Source organism: Carassius gibelio, chromosome A1, assembly GCF_023724105.1.
Source record: "Carassius gibelio isolate Cgi1373 ecotype wild population from Czech Republic chromosome A1, carGib1.2-hapl.c, whole genome shotgun sequence".
Lineage (NCBI taxonomy): Eukaryota > Metazoa > Chordata > Actinopteri > Cypriniformes > Cyprinidae > Carassius > Carassius gibelio.
Genome location: NC_068371.1, coordinates 38,489,954 through 38,513,057, shown reverse-complemented (window position 1 = coordinate 38,513,057; position 23,104 = coordinate 38,489,954). Strand labels below are relative to the sequence as shown.

The 23,104-nt window shown below is 37.1% G+C and overlaps 1 protein-coding gene and 1 pseudogene across 1 annotated transcript; one reads left to right on the top strand and one right to left on the bottom strand.

Annotated features, from left to right (window-relative positions):
• The first annotated feature begins 10,525 nt into the window (after positions 1-10,525).
• Positions 10,526-15,057, top strand: LOC128020859 (BTB/POZ domain-containing protein 3). The gene is made up of 5 exons (XM_052607620.1): positions 10,526-10,632; positions 11,091-11,284; positions 11,396-11,486; positions 11,715-11,833; positions 11,946-15,057. The coding sequence occupies exons 2-5, from the start codon at positions 11,154-11,156 to the stop codon at positions 12,979-12,981; spliced, it is 1,377 nt and encodes a 458-aa protein (XP_052463580.1). The 5' UTR covers positions 10,526-10,632; positions 11,091-11,153; the 3' UTR covers positions 12,982-15,057.
• Positions 15,058-15,075: 18 nt separating this feature from the next.
• On the bottom strand, positions 15,076-21,662 carry LOC128020849 (ESF1 homolog; annotated as a pseudogene).
• Between the last annotated feature and the right edge of the window lie 1,442 nt (positions 21,663-23,104).

The following is a 23,104-nucleotide window of genomic DNA, read 5'->3' as shown; positions in this document are numbered from 1 at the left end:
AGAATAAATGCAAAACAAACCTCACTAATCGAATACAACTGTGTTTACGAGTGAGGGAGAAACGCGCCGCGCGCCGCACAAGGCAAGAGGAAACTGCTCGGTCATGAGTCACGATGACTTGTTGATCTCCATGGCAAACTCGTTCATTCTCACTCTGCGACGGTAACCGGACGCCTGGAGCAAATTGCTACACACAGATGAACGGTTGATGGTAAGAGCAAGTATGAACATGAGCTCTGGCCAAAACCAAGTGTGCTGCCTTGCTACCTTTTAAGGGTGCTCCCTGACTGAAATAGAACCTCATAAGTGATCGATTTAGAACTTTTTGAAAGATTTTTTGGTAATTAATCTTTCAACATGAAGAATGTAACTTTTTTTTTAAGTTACATTTCATTTTCTTTGCATGTACACTCTTAAAAATAAAGGTTCTTGATTGGCATCAATGGTTCCATGAAGAACCTTTAACATCCATGGAACCTTTATAAGATTCTTTATAAGAAAAAAAGTTTCTTAGATTATTAAAATCTGGTTCACTTTAAGAATAAAATGGTTCGTTTAAGAACTGTTGACTGAAAGTTTATTTGAAGATCCCAAAAAATATTTCTTCTGTGGCATTTCTGTGAAAACCCCCTCTTTTCGACCCTTATTTTTAAGAGTGTTTAGTGGAATGGAAAGGTTCCATGGATGTTAAAGGTTCTTCACAGTAGATGCCAGTAAATAGCCTTTGTTTTAAAGAGTGTGGCTTTGAATTTGGAGACGGCATCTGAATGAAAATCCCACACGGAGAACTGAGGCGAATAATTAAGACCACAAACCCATGAGAGGAAACCAAACGAAACCATTAATCCGAACAATCATCTCTCTCGGTTGTGATATCACCGTACAACATCTCATAAGACCAAAATGAAGGGCTTTTAGATGATTATGACGCAAAAGAAGGAAAGATACGCCAGGATGTGTTCTAATGCAGATAAACAATATAATAATTTGTAATGTTAGACAAGAAAATGTTTTCTATAAAACAGTCTTTCCGCTCCAAAATGTCCTTGTGATCAATGGTGAAGCAGTTTCTGAGGGAAAATTGTTTCTTCACCAAATTTCTTTCAGTGAAGGTGTGTTGATAGTTTGAGTGAAGGGTCTTTACAGGTGATTATTAGGAGCGGATTCCTGTCTGAAGTATCTTGTGTGTACAGAAATCAGTCAGTGCAAACTCTGGCCTCATTTCACAGTTTGCATGGAAAACACACACAGGTACGCCTGGCCAAACTGAGACGCTCTTTCACAGCGTGCAGAGAAAGACACAGACACTAACATACACCTCGCTGGGCCTATACGGAGTAAATTAGTCTGTGCAGTGTAAACTGTTCATTTCACAAGCCCCATTAGCAAATGCATGAGGAAAAGTTTTGACGTTGCATCCACACAAACACATACAGGTATGCTTTGTAAATCACTGAACTGATTCACAGTATCGAGTGAAAAGCACACACTTCACAATAACATGTTAAAAACAGTTAATTAATATTTTTGTGAAAACTGTGATAATTATGACATTTTCAGGATACTTTAATAAATAGAAACATCAAAAGTACAGCATTTATTTGTAATATTCAAGACATATTAAGTGCATCTTATCTGTCTTACTCTGTAGTCGCTGTAGTTTTGAGTCTGAAACTGAAATTCAAAACTGTGTTCCAAACATCTGTCACAGCAAATGACGATAAACTGCTCTAAGTGACTTTCCAATGGTTGGAAACATTTGTTCATGTGAATCTCAATGTTTTTTGACAAGTTATTATGGTTTTTTTCATTTTACACTGACTTTTTCTGCCACTGAATGGCTCACTTAAACAAAGAGGAAGGAATATATCAAGCCCCCTCTTCCCCTTCACACACAAATGAAAACAACACACGGCCCTGAAAAACACAAACGTGAAGTATTTCTCTGGCTTGTTTGCAGTCAGTGAGGCACATCTAATCCTTCCACTGATGAGTGAGACTGTTTCCTCCAATTTCAGAGCTTTGGAGTCTTTTTCTTTTGCCATCAGGGCATTCAAAGTAAACCTGCTATTTTACTGTAAGATGAATCTCTCAAAGCCTAAGAATGAAGCCTGTTTTAGGAACCTTTACCATTTCTTGAATTTGTACGTTATGACAATTTTAATACTGAATTCTCATTACTGTATTGAAAAATATATATTTATATATTATATATTTAAATTGTTAAGTATTTCTGTTTCATTGTTGTCTGTTGTGAAACCTTTAATTTATGCAGATTTATGCAGTTTTCTTCACTATAATCTGGATTATTTGCATTATTACTATTATTTTAGTTGTTTTTTTTTTTATTTTTCTCCCAAATTACTGTAAAGCAACTAGATATTTTACTCGTTTTTATACTATTTCATAGTTTTGTAAAAAAAAATTATATTATGACTAATTGTATTTATGTAATACAAAAAAAAAACAGAAATGCAGTACAATTTGGATGATGTAATCATTTTACACAGTTTTCATTGTTTATTATTTTTATGGTTTTATTATTTATCAGCATATTTATATTATAAGCACACTGTATTAAGGTAATAACATTTATTATATTAAATTGCTGGTGTTTTTACTATTTATAAGCAGAATTATAAGCGCATTACTTTAATCTACTACAATTAATTATATTCAGTGCAATTAATACTAACAAAATGTATTTAAATGTATTGTAATAATATTTTCATATATTATTTTCACACAGTGTAACCCGAACAAAGGGAGCCCATCTCTGGTGCCGTAATGTATCAAACATGCTGTAAAAACAGCCTAAAGAGAGAGCTGGAGCTGAAAGAATGAAAAGAGAGGGGAACTGATGGAAAGAGGGATTGAGAAAGGAAGAGAGAAGAGCCTGAGAGAGGGATTAGATGAGAAAGCGGTTCCCTGCGGCCTGAGGCTGTGGATCGACTGAACGCGCTGAGGCCACTTCCTCTCCGGACGCTCTGTTTAAGCCACAGAGAGGACTGGACATTCCTCCTATTGTCCTAAAGCAGAGGACACCACGAGCTCAGGATCCCATGGGCCTCAGGGAAGAGAGACACACACAGAAAGGGTGACACCGTGACTTTTATACACATGCAAAGAACTGATGCTCCTGCGTGATGTCAGATTTCAACCTGCAGCAAGTTGCATGACTTTATCAGCCGTTTTATTGCCACAATTATTAAAATGAATGCCTGACTGATTAAACAAGTAAAAACACATTCTCCTCAGCAAGTTTTCCTCTCAGAGGATCTCATTAATGACACTTTTTGGAATATGAATGGCCATATTAATACTCCATACATGTTTGCAGCATACAGTCAAACTGTTTTCCAGTCCAAAAAAACAATAATTTGTCAGAGTAAGAGGAAACCCCAAAGCAAGACAGGAAGTATTTGGTGAAATACCCAGATCTGTTCTCCATTAACCCCTGAAAAACACCTCTGATACAGTGAAGAAACAAGCACATCAGACGATGGTTTTCACATCTAATACATGCCTTCAGTATCCAGATGATTCCACCCAGTTAAAGATGAGGGAAAAAAATATAAATTCCTTTTCTGCACTGATTGAATAATGTATGGAGGTCTTTCCCATGGCACTCTGTGGTAATGGCTTCTTCATGCAGCAGTGCAGTGAATGCTTAGTTTCCAGCCAATGTGCCATGCACCGTCTCCACACGGGCCAGAGTTCAGTCCCTCCGGTGAGCGATGGCCCGCTTCAACAATCTTTGGCACCTTTTTCGTAAACCGTTTCAAAATTTCATTTTTAAGTCTCTCTATTCCTTAATCCCTTATAACCTCCACCAATGGAAAATAATTTCAAATGTCATATTTCAGAACATTTCCATTTCTTGGGTTTCCCAGTGGATCTATAATGCTGGTTTGAAGGGTCAAAGCCGCTTTGTAAGCAGATCAGGTTCTCCAAAGTGAAATACCCTCTCAAATGGGAAAATATGTTAATTACATGAGAAAAGAGTGATGCTGGTGTTTGGGCTGTACCTTAAAAGTTACATATTTTTTCTTTACATCAACAAGCCAACAACAACCAACTTTTAAAAGGCAAACTTCACCAAATAATATATATTGAAAGCAAGTGCCTCTGTTACTCACCATTTACTTACATTCACTGTTCAGAGGAAAGTAATGCATTACAATATTGCAGTATTCAGTATAAAGTAACTAAGTACTTGTGTTACTTCATTACTTTTATGGAAAGTAATGTATTACATTCTTTTTGAGTTACTTGAGTTAAAAAGTAACGTGCATTACTTAATGAAAAAAAAAAGTAACTGATATTTTCTTGTAAATGTAAGAGCAACACATTACATTAATTACAATTAATTATAATTAATGTTTTTTTATCGTATCATAATTTTTCTGACATTACTAGCATAACTGGATGAGTATCGTATTTACTCTAATTTTCAAACACTTTTTTTTTATTTAATCCTAAATTAAATTGGTGCTTAGGAGCTCGTTAGTTTGGCCTCTTTATTGAAGAATTTTCTGAAATACCAACCCGATCTCACGGCAATTCGTAAATTTTTCACAAGGTGGCTTATTCGTATGAATTCATACGGCCACACTCGTACAAATTCGTACAACCACACTCGTACAAAATCATACGATTGCTACCAAATCGTACGTATTTTACGAGTTTAACAATTCGTATGAATTTGTACGAATGACCTACACCTAACCCAGCCCCTAAACCTAACCATCACTGGGGTTTAGACAAATCGTATAAAATCGTACGAGTGAGGTCGTACAAATTCGTACGAATAAGTCACCTCGTAAAATACGTAGGAATTGGCAGTGAGATAGCGTTGGAAATACACATGGAAAAAAAGTGCAAAACACTTCACAGTTGTATAGACTAGCAGTAAGCATACAAATTCCAGACACATCTGAGCCATCCTTCTTCTTTTCCTATCAAGAAGTGGCAAAAAGCCCAAGAGTCTAAAAACATCACATGCTAATGTTCAACAGCATGCTTGTGTGTGTTCATTTCAGTGAGTCACAGTGCAAACAGTGGACACTTTTGCATATTGGCCTCATTTAACCCCCATTTAAAGTCACTAATGCCTGTAATATTGGTTCTGAGAGTGATGGCATGTCTGTTTGGCTGCTCTTTCTACCATTAGAAGGCCCTTATGAGGTTGACGGCCCCTGAATGCTCATAAATGTTTGAGACTATTGACGTGACAATAGAAAGACACGGCGAGCAGTACACAAGCCGATTATCAGCAGCTGTTCCAGCGCTCTTCTGAATAGAGACCTCCTCCTGAAGGAGCGAGAGAAGGGCCCTCATCCGTCTCTATTGTGTGGCCATTTCTGATTGGCTCTGTTGTTGCTAATGGAGTTTATAGTGGTTTAATTGAGTGGAGTAAATACACGGAGCACATCAATGGAGCGGGAGGCAGATGCTGGCGGAGATAATAAGGGACGGTCTATTCTCAAGTATTCAAAACTCATTCAAGACTCCATTATCCCTTTCAACCACGCGCAGGAGAACCACAGCACAGATGGCAGGGTGACCGTTTGGGCCAGAGAAGAGCTTTCTGAGATCCTTTTCTTTCAAGCAAATGCAGCGAAAAGTGAACACAGGTCCCTACAGCTGAATGAATGACCAGTGGAGCACAGAAAGAAAGACCCAGACCTATGTTTGCAGACTGGTTTATGTTAGTTACTGCTGGTCTGGTCATGATCTCGCAGATAGTCCACTCAATTGAGATCTATCTATCTATCTATCTATCTATCTATCTATCTATCTATCTATCTATCTATCTATCTATCTATCTATCTATCTATCTATCTATCCATCTGTCTGTCTCTGTGTCTGTCTGTCTGTCTCTGTCTGTCTGTCTCTGTCTGTCTGTCTGTCTGTCTGTCTGTCATCCGTCTATCTGTCTGTCTGTCTATCTGTCTGTCTGTCATCCGTCTATCTGTCTGTCTATCTGTCTGTCTGTCTGTCTTTCATCCGTATATCTGTCTGTCTATCTGTCTGTCTGTCTGTCTTTCATCCGTATATCTGTCTGTCTATCTGTCTGTCATTATGTCTGTCTGTCTGTCATTCATCCATCTGTCTGTCTGTCTTGTCATCCGTCTATCTGTCTGTCAGTCTGTCTGTCTGTCCATCTGTCCATCTGTCTGTCTGTCTATTTGTCTGTCTGTCCATCTGTCCATCTGTCTGTCTGTCTATTTGTCTGTCTGTCTGTCATCCGTCTATCTGTCTGTCTGTCTGTCTGTCAGTCTGTCTATCTCTCTGTCTGTCTGTCTATCTGTCTATCTATCCTTAAGGTCTGTAACCTGTCTTTTTTAACTACTTTTTTTTTGTTTTGTTTTGAATTTTTACTTTTTGGCTTCAAGTTTTTAGTTTTGTTTGGTCTCTTACTTGCTGTTTGTCTTGTTTAGTTTTGTATGCCTTGTTTTTGTCTTGTAACCTGCTATTCAGTTTTGTTTTGTTTAGTTTTGTCCTTTTTTGTTTGCATTTGTTTTGTCTTTTTACTTGAAGTTTGGTCTTTTAGTTTTCTTTTAATTCTGTTTAGGTTTACTCTTGTTTTTTTTAATTTATATGCTGTTTTATTTAGTTTAGTTTAGTCCAGGCCGAGTTTATTTTGGTCTTGTTTAGTTTTGGTTAGTCTTTACTTGCTGTTTTGTTTGTGTTTGTTTTGTCTTTTTACATGCAGTTTGGTCTTTTTTTTTTTTTTTTTTTTTTTAGATTTGTTTAGTCCTGTTCAGTTTTGTTTGTTTTCTTAGTTGCTGTTCAGAATTTGAGCTTTTTTGTTTGCTTTTGTTTTATCTTTTACTTGCAGTTTGGTCTTTAATTTTTCTAGTTTTGTTTGATTTTGTTTTGTCTTTTTACTTGAAGTTTGGTCTTTTAAAAAAAATTGAGTCCTGTTTAGTTTTGTTTGCTTTTGTTTTGTCTTTCAACTTGCTGATTGCATTTGTTTAGTCTTTACTTGCTGTTTTGGTTTGTTTTGTTTACTTTTTTGTCTTTTTTACTTACAGTTTGGTCTATTTTAGTTTTGTGTAGTTCTGTTTAGTTAGGTTCACTCTTGTTTTTGTGTGTGTGTGTGTGTTATTTTTTAAAGTCTAGAATGACGTTTTCTTTGATGAAATCTCTGGCAAAGGTGTGTAACATACTCTCATAAAAGACTTTCAATGATATGGACACACAACTTGAAATTATGACAATGGATGATGTGACAAAGAAGGGGGTGGATCAAGACACACCGGATCCCAGAATGCACCTGGCTGTGCAGCCCAGCCAGTCTGTTCCACTCATTCGCATCCAAATGAACAATAAGAGCCTTCACTAAGAAATACTACAATACCCTTTATGAAACACTGTTATCACCCTTTCCTTCTCCACAACACATACACTAAGCCCTGAGAAAGCCTGCGCACAATACAAGGGGCAGGAACTGACCAGCCTATGAATACAGAGTCTCCTATTATCACACCATGTGTTCAGTCCAAACACTGCGGTTCCCAGGCATGAGACGTATTATTCAATTTAATGAATGCCACTTGACAGATAAAGAGAAAGAAAGAGGCTGTGAATAAAGAGAGTTAGTACGGCTAATTCATCCTTTATCTCCATAAACAGCATTTCATTGTAATAGACTTCTAATTGACTTTGACCAATCTGCTTGCTGGAGGATTTGAAAAGGATCATGGGGGGTTTGGGGGCTGAATGCATGTGATGTCACTCATTGCATAATGTTTAAGAGTTAAATATTAGTGTAACATGTTGAAATATATTTTGAAATCAGTTTTAAAATGAACTTATATAAACAGTGTGAGCTATGTTGGGCTCAAATGATCATAACTCAGAGCAAAATCTCAAGATCATAGACGTTTTGTGCAATGGTATAAAATATGTTTTGCAAAATTACAGATAATCTAATAAAAGAAGGAAAAAACACACAAAGGCCCAATTTAAATCATTGTGGAGTAGGAAAAGTCTTACCAGCCCTGTGTTCAGAGACGCTGATATCCCACAATACACTTGGGGCATAAATCACCGCCGCTCACTACAGATGAAAAAAAAGAGAACATCAGATTTCATTAGCAGCCACATTCAACTAAAATGATACAATATCTGTATTTGTAGATATAGTATAATGTTATGACTGCAACGCCACATGAGTTATGTAAAAATACCTGCATATGCTGTTAATCACAGCTCATGATCTGTGGTTACGCTAATATAAATTGCAAATACAGTGGCCCCAGAAAGTTATTGGAGACTTAAACCACACTTAAAAATGAAGTGAAACCCTTGAGCAAGGCACGAACCCCCAACTGATCTCCGGGTGTGAGTTCACGGTGTGTGTGTGTGTTGTGTGTTGACTAATGTGTGTGTGCACTTGGATGGGTTAAATGCAGAGCACAAATTCAGAGTATGGCTCACCATACTTGGTCACAGGTATGTCACATCACTTCAGAATGGAATAGCCGATAACTACATTTATAATAATGCATTAATGTTTTTTTTTTTTTTTTTTCACATATTGTAAATTTAATTTTTTTTTGAACATTGTAAAGTATGGTCCTTGCTGATTTTTATTGAAATGTATTATGTTAAAATGTTAAAGGCAACAATTAATGTTTTATTTTTATTTTTTCCTTGGGTTGAAATACATTTTATTAAAAAATCTTTAAATATATATTTGATATTTACATTTTTTAAATATATTTGTAAAATATATATGCATATCAAAAAATGGCCAAACATATATAAATATTTTATGTTTTAAAATGAATTTATTTGCTTATTTTGCCGTATGAGAACATTTCATAAAACTAAGTTTCTTAAGTTTACATGTTAAAACAGTAGATATGAAATTGAAGATACCAATGAAAATAGGTTTTCAGAAAAGCCTGAATAATATTAATTGTCCGAATACATCTTGGGCACATTCTGGTGTCTTACTGTGCCTTGCATGTTTTTGTGTCTGCCATAACCAAATCGACCATCCTAGAAAAGAAAACTGATATTTTCAATATAACAATTGACAAACTTTACCACAGAACTTTAATCTCAGACTTTATGGAAATGCAAAGAAAACTGAATGGACCTATGAATAGAAGAGCAAATATAGCATGAGTCTCCACATCAACAATTTTATGTACAAGCCGACCATAACTACTGTAGACAGGCAAACAATGGTCATTTCCTACCTCTAAAAGACCTAGAATTGGTCTGAGAGATACAAATCAATGGCCAGACAATAAAAGTGTGGCTTGTTTATGGACCCCTTCCATTAGTCGGTGCCTGTCGTAGTCTAACTGAGAGAGTGCCGTTACCCAGCATTTCCCAAGGCTGAGGCCTCTATAGTGTCATTAGTAAACCATTACGTAAAGCCTTTGCATCAGTGCAACAAGGGCAGCGTCGCATTCCTGTGACTGTTTTTGCTGTTAAGCTCCAGTCAAGCTGCTTTCCAGGGTCAATGTTCAGTCAGAGGTTTGCTGGCCGTGGGATTCCAGCGATGAGTCTGAATATTTGTTATTTTATCATAATAAAAGAGATTCTTTGCTGTCTGTGAATTTCGCACACTGACCTCCATGTTTAAAGCTGAAGATGGATAAATAGTTGAAGTCTAAAAATGTGTAAGGTGCAAAAATCCAATTTCTTTTTGTAATGCATGTTTTGTCAGTGGCAAGAGAATGTTTATACAATAATGTATGCTTGTAATTATTTGCAACTGTACTTTAAAAACGTTATTAGATAGTCTTGCCCATTATTCATGAGCTAAACATTCTTGTATTTGAATTATCCATTAATTCCCTCGTTACAGTGGACAAACTGAACAATCTGCAAAGATTCTTTAAAAAAAATATTTTTATCACAGTTGCAGAACGCACCTGAGGCAATGTTCACAATGTATACCATTTCAATTTAAAATGTTGTTTTTATAATTAAGTTTTCAGAGTTTTAGCTTGATTTTCTAAGTGAAAAATTTAATTCCAAAAACTAAAATTGGGTTTTACAGTGCTGAAAAATAAATATAATTGTATATATATAAATAATACATAAATAGCATATTATAAAATAAAAAAATAAAAATAAAACATACGTCAATTTGACTGAGGAAAGACGTCATTGCAACGATTTAAAAAGGTTATAAATTATTCTACAACCTTGCATTAAGCGCCACCTGCTGGTTATATTAGTATCAATGCATTATAAGTTTAAACATTTATAAATAATATAAGAATTTTCTTTGGCATTAAATAAATAATTTGGTAGAAATTCTTACAGCAAATATTTGTAATTTATGTGAAAACCCGTATCACATCAAGACACGACTGTTTTGTTACGACTGTTAAGTTATGGCCTACTACGGTTGCCCTTAAAACATCAGTTTTAGTCTCTAAATATTAACAGAATTCCACATAACATATATAAAGTTCATAGTACCTACTGTTAACTGCAAGCAATAATTCTCTTTTTCCCCTTAAATAACAATAACAACCACAACTGTATTTTCCGGCGCATGCGCAGTCCGTCAGGCGGATCCTCGCTCATGGAGGATGTTGATGTGCAAACTTTCCTCACTCTTATCACTAAACCTGCTGCATTAATCAACCTCTGGTAATTTACTGCTGTTGACCCGTTATTGGTTGATGTCGTGATGTTATTTTAGTTTGATGTTTTGGGGATTTTGTAGGTTTGTGAGCTCGATGGCCGCTTTTGTTTATTTCCTGTTGTTTGCGTCTGAATTCAGATCATAATCTGTTATCATTGATGTTACAGTTATCAAACGATTTACTAAATGCACATGCTTCTAGATCATTCGAACACTTATTTAACAGTATTTGTTGCTGTTCTGCGATATTTGGATGCTCATCGCCGCTTTAGCTGTGAGTGCTAACTGTTTGTGTCAGGCTAGCAATGAATGTGAATTAACTGAGGTTCTTATGTGAACTGCTTCAGTCTCAAATAGTTTATGTGTGAGATAACAGGGATGAGATATTTTATATTAAAATCAAATCAAAAATATTAAATGCTTGCTATTCATTCAGAATACCTGGAGTGTTTTGTCTCTCCAGTTTCGCAGGTTGCCAGATCCTCTGGCATGTAATCCTCCTGATTAATTGACATGTTTTGGTAAAATGGCTGCTGAGCTGTTTCCTGCCAGAAAACTGTCCACTGTTCAACAGTACCAGCAGCAGAACCTCAGCAACAACAACAACACCGTCCAGGGATGTAACTGGCAAGGCTTGTATCCCTCCATCAGAGAGAGGTGAATCACTCTTCTCTTGTGCATTGCTCTGTTATGCTGCCACCCTAGACATCATGTGATGTTGCATTGATGCTCTGGATGTGAAGGGTCTCACTCATTTGTCCTCTGCAGAAACGCAGTCATGTTCAACAACGAGCTGATGGCTGATATTCATTTTGTGGTGGGACCTCCCGGAGGAACCCAGAGAGTCCCGGGACACAAGGTGCAGAATCACCACGCTTCAGCCATGTTTAAAAAATACTGATATTAAATCACTCCAGTGCATGCAATAAGTTAGAAATGAAATAAATGAAATATTAGAGTAGGTTAATTAGATTTCTCTTTTTTTTTTTGAATGCAAAATTGATTTATTTTTTCCTTTTGATTTTGGGGTGTGTTATAACCGGGACATGTTCTTGAGTGATGCTTCCGGTCTCTTTTTGTCTTTCAGTACGTCCTGGCTGTGGGCAGTTCGGTATTTCATGCCATGTTCTACGGAGAGCTGGCTGAAGATAAGGACGAGATCCGGATCCCTGATGTGGAGCCTGCGTCATTCCTCGCCATGCTCAAGTACTCTTTTCAGACTCTAGCGTACAGATAGACACTATTTCATTAAAAAAACTCAAATGTTGTGGGGTCATGAAGATATAAATGTATACAATGTTTTGCACTCTGTTTTCAGGTATATCTACTGTGATGAGATAGACCTGTGTGCCGACAGCGTCCTCGCCACGCTGTACGCTGCCAAGAAGTACATCGTACCTCACTTGGCCCGCGCTTGCGTCAACTTCCTGGAGACCAGCCTGAGTGCGCGAAACGCCTGCGTCCTGCTCTCTCAGAGCTGTCTGTTCGAGGAGCCCGACCTCACGCAGCGCTGCTGGGAGGTGATCGACGCGCAGGCCGAGCTCGCGCTCCGCTCCGAGGGATTCTGCGACATCGACGCTCAGACTCTGGAGAGCATCCTGCGGCGCGAGACGCTCAACGCCAAAGAGATGGTGGTGCTGGAGGCGGCGTTGAGCTGGGCCGAAGCAGAGTGTCAACGACAGGAGCTCCAGCCCACCATCGAGAACAAACGGCTTGTTTTGGGAAAGAACATCTACCTGATACGGATCCCGGCGATGGCGCTTGATGATTTCGCCAATGGTGTTGCGCAGTCCGGCGTGCTGACGCTCAACGAAACCAACGATATCTTCCTGTGGTACACAGCGGCCAAGAAACCGGAGCTCAAGTTCGTCTGCAAGCCACGTAAAGGGTTAACGCCGCAGTGGTGCCACCGTTTTCAGTCCTGCGCGTACCGCAGCAATCAGTGGCGATACCGCGGCCGCTGCGACAGCATCCAGTTCGCCGTGGACAAGCGCGTCTTCATCGCCGGGTTCGGGCTGTACGGCTCCAGCTGCGGCTCGGCCGAGTACCAGGCCAAGATCGAGCTGAAGCGCCAAGGCAGCGTGACGCTCGGCGTCGCCATCATCAACTACTTCTCCGACGGCTCCAGCAAAACCTTCCCCGTCTTCTTCGAGCACCCGGTGCAGATCGAGCCCGACACCTTCTACACGGCCAGCGTGGTTCTGGACGGGAACGAGTTGAGCTATTTTGGCCAGGAGGGCATGACGGAGGTCCAGTGCGGGAAGGTGACCTTCCAGTTCCAGTGCTCCTCGGACAGCACCAACGGGACGGGTGTGCAGGGGGGGCAGATCCCTGAACTCATATTTTATGCTTGAGAGAGCGTCCCGTTCACCACTGATTAATCAGAACCCAATCTTCCTGTTCCTTAATGAAGTGCTGCTCAGATTTTGCACAAAGGCTGCAAAAAAGATTATTAGAGATTACTGACAATCCTTAGAGACTATATTAATGTTGGTGCACCTGAAAATGAAGTTCGGTTATACTCAGCCTCATTGTCTTCCAAACCAATAAGCCTTCGGTGCAACGTCAAATTTCAGACTCAGAATTCTTAAAGTGGTCGATTAAACTTGAAAGCTGTAATTTACACCATGAAATACACTTTACTGTGCTAAAGTTAATACTTTTATTCAGAGAGAACCAATTAAATTGATTAAAAGTGACTGTAAAGACATTTATGATGTCTCTAAAGTTTTCTATTTCAAATAAATTCTGTTCTTTTGAACTTTCTGTTCATCAAAGAAACCAGTTTAATAAGCAATAATTAATGACGATAAGCAGCACAGCTGTTTTCAACATTGATAATAATCAGAAATGTGTCTTGAGCAGCAAATCATCATATTAGAGTGATTTTTTTTGTTATTATTGATTAGTTGAGGCTCTCAAGTCTCATTTTCCAGTTGCACATATTCAAAACTTGTGGTTTCAAGACACTTCTGCCATGTTTGATGTTGATGAGAGCAAAGGCAGTTGGTTATCACAGCTTGATGTTAAAATCAGTATGCAAAGTAGATTGCAGTCAATGATTTATAATTAATAATGACATAAATTTCCACACGACTTCGGCTCACTTGGACAATGGTGCAAGGGTGAATTAGATGACATGAGGTTGAGTAAAGGAACTCATCTTCATTTTTGTGTGATGTATATATTGTTAAGCGCAGAGATTATGATTCACTTATTTAGCTGGATAGACCTTTCTTGAAAATGACACTAATACTAAAGATAAAAGTGCAACTTAAAAGCTTCAGCACAAATAACATCTGCCTCACGTAAATCCTCGTGAAGCGTTGGTCTCCTGTCGGGTTAAAGGTCACGTGAGGTTCACGTTTCCTCCCGACTGACACTTATTGAGCTAAATAACAGCAGACGGGTTTTGAGGAAGATGATTTGTGAAGCCACACACTTGATTTAATCTACAGAATCATATTTTATTGCCTTTTGTGTCGTATCGTAACGAAACTGTATTTTGCTGAACTCTAAAGTATTTGTATACTTTTTTTACTCAAAGCGTGAAGCACAATTTGTCCTGAAGCGTTTCAGTAAAACTTATTTTCTCTACTCACCATCCATGTAATCCTATATTTTGTAACATTTTGGTGCGACACAACATTGTATGTGAGTGGGGTGAAGTCAAGAGGGGTTTTACAAAGACTTTGAGAGGAAAGATGAGGAGAGGGAGCTATTGCTTCAAAGTTTAGAGGTTTGGGGCAAAACTCAAGGAGTTCGGTCACTTTTCATAACAACCAGACTTGGGAATTTTGCTATAAAATGGGCAAAAAAAAATCCCACAGATGACGAAGGAGGGACCTGAGCCACATAAAGAGCAGAATATCATAGAAATTTGGGTTGTTTACTGAAGCCAGTAAGAAACCAACGCCCTGTCAATCCATAACAGTTTAGCAGCATGACGGCAATGTCGAGCACCGTTCAGAAACTGAACAAATGATACTGTGGTGATAACCTGAAACACAACACAGCACCCGAGCTCTTTCAGTCGATGTCAAACCTTAAATGCACTATTCCTCGTAAAGTAGCTGTTTTTTGTAACACTGTGGCACAATCTAGTATCATTCCGTTGGTTTTACTTCTGAAATGCTTGTGATCTGGAGTTCCTCTTTATTCAGTCAAATCAAACCCTGCTGTTGACATTACTCGGCTAAAATCTGTTATTTGTGCCTTTTCTGGATTGGGTTTACTTACTTTTACACTTTGTTCCTGGACCATGAATTGAGATGTCTTTACATGCTCTGAGCACTGCTCATATTCACTGGAACTGGAACTGGAAGAGGTTTCATTCATTCGTTGTTTTACAGTTGTATTTGAAAGTGCCAACAGACTTGAATGTGAGAGCTGCGTTTGTGTCAACATGAATAAAGATTACATTAACTCCATCTTACACATGTCCGTTTTTCATTATTGTATTGACAATAAATCTAAATCAACAGAAACCTGTTTTTGCCGCAGCTCATACTTGAAATTATATTCTACAATATATTCTATATTCTTTGGCTTCTCTATGTTGAAGTTCAAGATTTTTATTGTGATCGACTGCTTATGATTTCACTGTACATATCCATGTGTTTGTTGTGTAATCTTAAAGTTCTAAATGGAATCCAAGTCAGTATGGAATCAAAATTAAAGCAGCAAACAACTTTAAATGAAAACAAGCCAAATAAAATATTTACCTTTGACTAGGAGTCTCAAACTCAATTATATTTTTATAATTTTATATATCTACACAAACACACACAAAAAAACTTACTACCACTACTAAGTATTAATTAATAATAATAGAAGTAATACTAATGGGCTTTAAAATAAAGAAATAGTATGATATTTTTCATAGAACACCACTAGAATTACAATACTAATTATGCTTTTTTTTTTTTTTTTAACAAAACATTGTTCTCATTTCATTACAAGTGACTCCTTGCAAACCTAGCTCCTCTCTATCAATTTTGAAAACTTGCTGGATCTGCTGGATCAGACTCACAATAGCATTTTAAGATGTACACATGCTCAGCTCTGCAGCAATTAAATGTGCCACACTTCACATTTAACTCACAAAAGTACATGTAATATCTAATGAATGTAACTTGCACTAAATCCTCAGAATTCAGCGCTTGCAGTCTCTTCTGATGATCTAATGAGATGAATCAGGTGTGTTTGATGGGGGAGCTTGGGTTCCTGGAGGATAGGTTTGGGAAGCACTGATCTGTGATTTCAACGAGCAACACGAGTGCAATGAGATTTTGGAAACAGACCCTTGATGTTTTCATCCAAAACTGGCAGGTCAGTTACAAAAGTCTGAAGCAGACAAGTTCTAACAGTTTCGAACTAGGAGAAAGTATGATATTTATTCAATCAAAAACTTCTCATTTTTTCTCCACTAAAGTGACTCCAGAAAACCAACCCTGTTGTTTAAAACAGCAATGACTCCACTTCACTTGTTATCAGTCATTTTGTCTTTTGTTTCTTGCGTGCTTGAAACTGTTCAGTTTTGTTCTTGATGGATTTGATGAGCAGTGATAAACTGGGGTCCGTGACTTTAGTGGAGGAAGAGGGTCTCTCTTTGCTCTTCAGCGCCTCCTCCTGACTGTGCTGGCGCTCCTCTCTGCGTCTCTGTTTCTCCTCTAAGATGCTCTGTGTTGCTGTGGTCTTCTTGTAGGCCGGGTCGGACGGGTCCAGGTTGTAAAGATGGGATGTGAACACAGCCTGGAAACGCGGGTCTTGAACGTCCACCTGGAGATCAACAGCAGAAATGGGGTAAGAGTCAAATAAATTTGATTCAGTTCTTCAGGGAGTTGATTCCAATCTCTGATTCAGTGATTCTCAAGTCACTAAATCTGTGAAGGTGATATTTTGGGACTCTGACCTGGAAGTCGTCCTCCTCCAGTGGCGTGTTGCTCTTCAGGAGCTTCTTCCTCTTCTTCTTGCTCAGGTTCTGCTGCTCTACGATCTTGTCGTAGTTGAAATGCTTGTGCTTGTCGTCTTCATCGTCGTTCATCAGCAGCTCCATCTCAGCCTAGATGCCACAACACCGCCGTTACCCATGATGCATTACACACAAACACACATTCATGAGCATCAGAGGAACATACCCTCCGTCTCTCCAGCTCTTCCTGCTCTTCTGGTGTCCTGTCCTCATCCTTCTTGCTGTTCTTCTTCTTCTTGTTGTTTTTCAGGGCTGCTGCAGAGAACATGCAGAGAGAGCACCAACAATGCAATACTCCTGAAGGACTGTGAGATTCTTTCTCATGTTGAAAAGAAGAAAGCAAACTCGTCACTTACCGGTCGAGCCGAGCTCCTCTTTGAAGAAAGGGTCATTAAAGTCAATATCAGCAGGAAGTTCATCATCACTGATCTCAGGCTCCGCCTCCAGCGCTTCCTGCACAAGTCAAAAGAGAATATGTGAGTCAGAGGAACAGAGATGAAGGAGAAACTACATGATTCTTTCCTCACTGACACATTTACCTTCTTTCCTTTCCTCTTCTCTTTCTTTTTCTCCTTTCTCTTCTGCAGGTACTGCTCCCACGGAGTCAGCTGATCTTTGCCCTCCATTTTCTTCTTCACAAGCTTCTCAGTCGTTTCCTTCAGTCCTAAACAAACACTGAAATTAATATACAGTACAAAAGTGCCTATATATATATATATATATATATATATATATATATATATATATATATATATATATGCGCATGTTACTTTTTTTAATATTTCATAAAATATTTGTATTTTATTTATAAATAATATATATTGTATTAATAATATATATTATTATTAATATTATATATATATATATATATATATATATATATATATATATATATATATATATATATATATATATTATAATATATTATATATAATATTATATTATAATTAATATAATTAATTTTATATATAAATATATATAATTTTTTTATTATTATATTTACTGAATAAGCAGGTTATTATTATTTTAATAATATAGTATAAAATAATATTAAATATAAAAACTTTATATTTTCATAGGTATAGAATTTTTATATATGTATTGTTAAGTATTTTTTACATTTTTATATTTATTTTTTATTTTATGTTGAATATATTTACAGAATAAAAATAAATTGTATATTCTTATAATTATTTAATATATAATGTTATTTTTAATTGTAATTAAAAATATACATAAAGATTCATATTTGAGGATACTCAATATTATATACTTGATACTGTAAATTTTTTAATTTATTTATTTTTTAAGGTTACTGAGTTACTGTTGAGTTAAATTATTATTATCATAATTTGTTATTTATATATATATATATATATATATATATATATATATATATATATATATATATATATATATATATATATATAAATAAAAACTCTGATACCTGGTACCCATGTGACTTCCATATCCATGCTGTCATCTTTCTCCTTGTCCTTGTCCTGAAGGCTCTTCAGCAGTTCTCTGCAGACCTTGGCTGTGGTGGTGGCCGTCGATGAGAGGAGTTTGGGCTTGTAGGAACTGTAATCCACATCCGTGGCTCGGTCTTTCGGCTCGTCGTCAAACGTCACGTCATCAGGGATGAACCTACGAAACACCACGAGCCACAAACATGAGATCTTTTAATAGCACACGAGTGGCAGGTTCTTAGGAATCAGTTTGAGCTCCTTGATGGTTTCAGTTTCGAGGGAATCTCTCTGTGACTGTGAGGCTCTCACCGCAGGTCGATCATCGAGCAGCTGCTCTCGTACTCAAAGCCGTCACACTCCTCGTAAATCTTTGCTGCCGTTTCGACGGAGTCACACTCCACCACGGCGTAGAAATACCTGAGACGCTTGAACTGATAGTCACGCACCTTCTCTCGGTAGATCCTGAAAACACATGGGAAACATCTGGCTGACTGAAAAAATATAATCATCCAGAGTGAATATAAAGACAGAAGACAATACATATCGTCAAAAGACTGAAACATATCGAGATAACAGTGATATACACTACAGGTTGCATTTATTTGATCAAAAACACAGTGAAAACAGCAATATTGTGGAATATTATTACACAGTTTTCTATTTAAATATATTTTAAAATGCAATTTATTCCTGTGATATTAAAGCTGAATTTTCAGCATCATTCCTCCAGTCTCCAGTGTCACATGATCCTTCAGAAATCATGATAATATGATGATTTGATGCTCAAGAAACATTTCCTATTATCAATGTTGAAAACTATTCACATCAACTGTCAGTTTTGAACAGTTTACTGCATCCTTGCTTAATAAAAGTATTCCTTTCTTTCAAAAATAAGAAAAAAAAAAAAAAACATTATATCACCTTTTTAGCTATCAATGTATCACGCAACACAGCATACACTCCTCTTATAATCATAAAAATACACAGCACTGAGAAAAAACTGTTAAATTAGACTGGATTTCTTTTTAGGATTGACTGAATAAGGAGAATGTTTTAAATAAAAACCCGGGCATCAAGAACGGATTTTCTTCACTGAGTTTGTTTGCAAAGCATTCTGGGATTGTCCTCGCTGGCCCAAGCCCAATAGGAGTCATGATGATGACTGCGTCCAGTACCTTTGCTCTTCTGTGTCGGCGTCAGGTTCTCCTGAGTCTGTTCTGCACTCATCCTCTCCTTCCCAAACTCAGACGGATAGATCTGACGAATGCACGACAACAATTCAGACTCGCCGGGTCAGGACTGACATCTCACAGAACAGAAACGAGTCTGGAGGAAGTGATGGGACAGTTACCGTCACGGACAGCACCACGCCTCCTTTGGGCTTGAAGGAACTGAAGAGAGCCAGAAGATCTTTAGCTTTCAGTCTGTCCCAGTTCATGTTACAAACCGCCAACCGCCGGGAAGACTGAACACAGCAACAAACACTAGTTTGATAAATACTTTTTAAATACAAAAGTAAATATCTTAACTGCATTATGCATTTTAAAAAATGGTCCGTAAAATGTGTTTAAATGTCATTTAAAAAATATCACAATGCAAAAAAGCATAATAGCTGTAATCATTATAACAAAAATTACTATATTAAATATTTTTTATATAACAAAAATAACATTTTATTTTAATTTAACAAGTATACAACTGTTCAAAGGTTTGGGGTCAATAAGAGATTTTTTTTTTAAAGAAATTAATACTTTTATTCAGCATTCAACTGATCAAAAGTGAACGCAAATAAACTTAGAAGGTTACAAAAGATTTATATTTCTATATAAGTGCTGTTTTTTTTATTTCTAATCAAAGAATCCTCAAAGTATTACGGTTTCCACAAAAAATATCGAACAGCAAAAACTGTTATCAACATTGATAACAATAAAAATCTATGTATTTTGGAGTAATAATGCTGAAAATTCAGCTTTGCGACACAGGAATAAATTACATTTGAAAATATATTCAAACAGAAACCAGTTATTTTTAATTGTAATAATATTTCATAATATAACTGTAATTTTTTTTATCAAATAATCGCAGCTTTGGTGAACAGAAGAGACATCTTTCCACAGACCCCGAAATTTTGGATGGCAGGTTATGATTAATAAAGCATTGGGATGAAACTCACGTTATCACTGCGTGGAGCATCCTTCCACATCTCTCCCCAGTCATGCTCAATCTCATCTTCCTCACGACGAAGATAGTCCTCCAGCTTGTCATCATCGTCATCAGAGCTGGTCTCAATGTTACCCTTCCCTCGGGCCAGATCGGGTCCACTGTCGCTGTCCTCACCACACTCGCTCTCGTCATCTTCATCAGACTCCTCTTCCTCGCCATCATCTTCCTCATCCTCTTCAACACCAGATTCCTCATCCTCATCTGATAAAACCAATACAAACAGTATCAAGCCATAAATAACAAACACCACTAGTATAGTCTTCAGAAGATCCATATCAAGACGAAAATCTAATTTACATAACTCAATTAAAGGAAGTTAATGCAGTACCTTCTTCAAAAACTCTCACTCACTTTACCAGCGGCTCTTTCGTTTTCTTCGCTCCTTTCGGCTTCGGGATCTTCTCGGCTTCTTCCTCCTCTTCAGATTCATCGCTCTCCTCTTCATCCTCAACTTGAGGTTCCTCCTCAGCCTTTTTCACTTGCTTTTCTTTCTTGGGCTTCTCCTTCTTCTCTTCTCCTCTTCTTCGTCCGACTGTTCAGAGTCGGAGAGATTGTAGAGGCGCTTGAGGTCCTCGGTGGACGTCTGGTTGACGGGTCGGCCGCGTTTATCGACTGTATACTTCAGTTTAAAGCGTTTGTCGTGAAACATGGACTTGAAGCGCTTGTCGATTTTGACTTTGCGTTCTCTGCTGGGCATCTCCCAGAAGCGAGGGTCCTTCTGGACCTTGGAGAAGCGGTCGTCGCCGCTGACAGTGTTTTTGGAGGTCATGGTGATTATTAGGAAGAGCTAGATGATAGCATGAACCTGCGGGGAAAAACAGAAGAGGTTCATGTCAAGTACACGTGAAAGCACTTACCTAGAATTACATCAGATAGTTGTAAATGCATATTTAATACGCAGATAACCCAAAATAACTCGGCTCATGTTTCCATCTGTATAGAAAACACTAGGCAAACAAAATATGATAAATTGTGGGAAAAAAAATGAGTGAAGTGGTGCATGTTTGCACACTTTATACTGTTAGATAACGGTGCATGCGGTCAGATTATAGTTTAGAATGTACACTTGTCATCTGGCTGTATGCAAGCTCTTTTTGTCTGTCTGTGATTCACACTGCACACATTGTACAGACTGTAATGACACAGAACCAAAACACTGAGCATGTCGTTCATTTACAACACGACACTGCACTTTACGAAAACTCAAATAATTCAGTACAAAACTGACTGCATAGTAATAAAAAACCCGACTTACTGGGGTTTCGTGCGATGTAGCACAGATCAGATCCACTCCACACGTGTTTTCCCGTGATGCTTCACTACTTCTGTTACCACTTGGAAGCCACGCCCTCTTTTCCTCAAAACACTCTAGACGCGGAGGTGTTTCAGTCAGTATAGTTCGTTTCTATTCTGATATTTATGACAGTAAGCAGTTAGATTATGTCTTGAAATTTATGTGTATGATGGGTAAGTACCATTTACACAAAGCTTGATGCCTTATATTTTGCAGCTATGTTTAAATTTTTGTTTCTGATTTACTTGCATCCCTTCAAAAAGAAACTTAATAAAAAAGCACACCAGACACGAGCGTCTTTCATTTTACTTGTGACATTCTGTGCAGATTTTATAGCCAACTTAATTTTTTTAATTGTTTCTTAAAATAAAATAAACTAAAGCTGAAATAAAATGAATATAAATAAAGTGAAATATATTTTTACAAATAATACAAAAATAAAAATGACAAAACAACACAATTACTAAAAACTTTAAGTCCAGTGGAAATGGAAATATAAAAATACAAACTAATTCAAAATGCGAATAAAATCTATTAAAGATACCAAACACTGAGCTGAGGCTATTATTTAGTTTAATTCATGAGTTTTTAGCTGGAAATATAATTAAACTTACAAATAAAAATAATATAATAAATAATAAATGAAGAGTTCAGTTGCAAAAGCCTTTTTATCAGGCTCCCATGTTTAGGTTCAGTAAATTTACTTTAATGTCAATGTATGTATAGGCTAGATCTTTTCTATGCCATTAAAGTGAAATAAATGAACATAAATATAGGAACCTGATAAAAAACAAATGCTCATTTTAGATGAAGATTTCAGACTCACTTCAAATAAATAAATTCACAAATAAAATACACTTCAGTCACTTCCATTATACATCATCAGTATCAGAAAAAGTGGCAGCAACTTCTGTTTTACTACCATCACTAACTTACCAGCAGTTTTATTGTTTATCATTTATTTCACGTATTGTTGTTGTTTTTACTGTTATTTAAAAATGTAAAAAAAAAAAAAAGTTTTTCAACTGAGGGCTTGAGACGAAGAACCATATAAGTCCATATTTTCAATTTTTGAATAATATTTTTTTTTTTATTTGGACTCTGAATATTATATTACTTTTTTTTTTTACTTGGAAGATAGAAAACAAAAGCTTCCCAATTCTAATGAGACAGGATTTTTTTTGTATCAATCTTAAAAATAAAAAGTTAGAGTAATTTACATTTCTGGAATGTGGAAGAACAGTATATGTCCAGTCAATGTGGAATAACAGTATAAGTCCAATTAATCATATCAATTTAACAAATATAAATGGAAGCCTCATGAGACTCAGGTCTGTTGCATTTTCATTGGTCAGCATGGAACGAACCACAGCCAATCACATTTCTCCAAAAATGGAATTGTAGTGAGATTCTGACTTTGCAATCTTGTGATGAATTTACAGGCGAAACCAGCAAAAAGGGGGTCGGCGAATATCTAATTCGCTGATCTGTCAAGTTTAAACAAACTTCAGAAAACC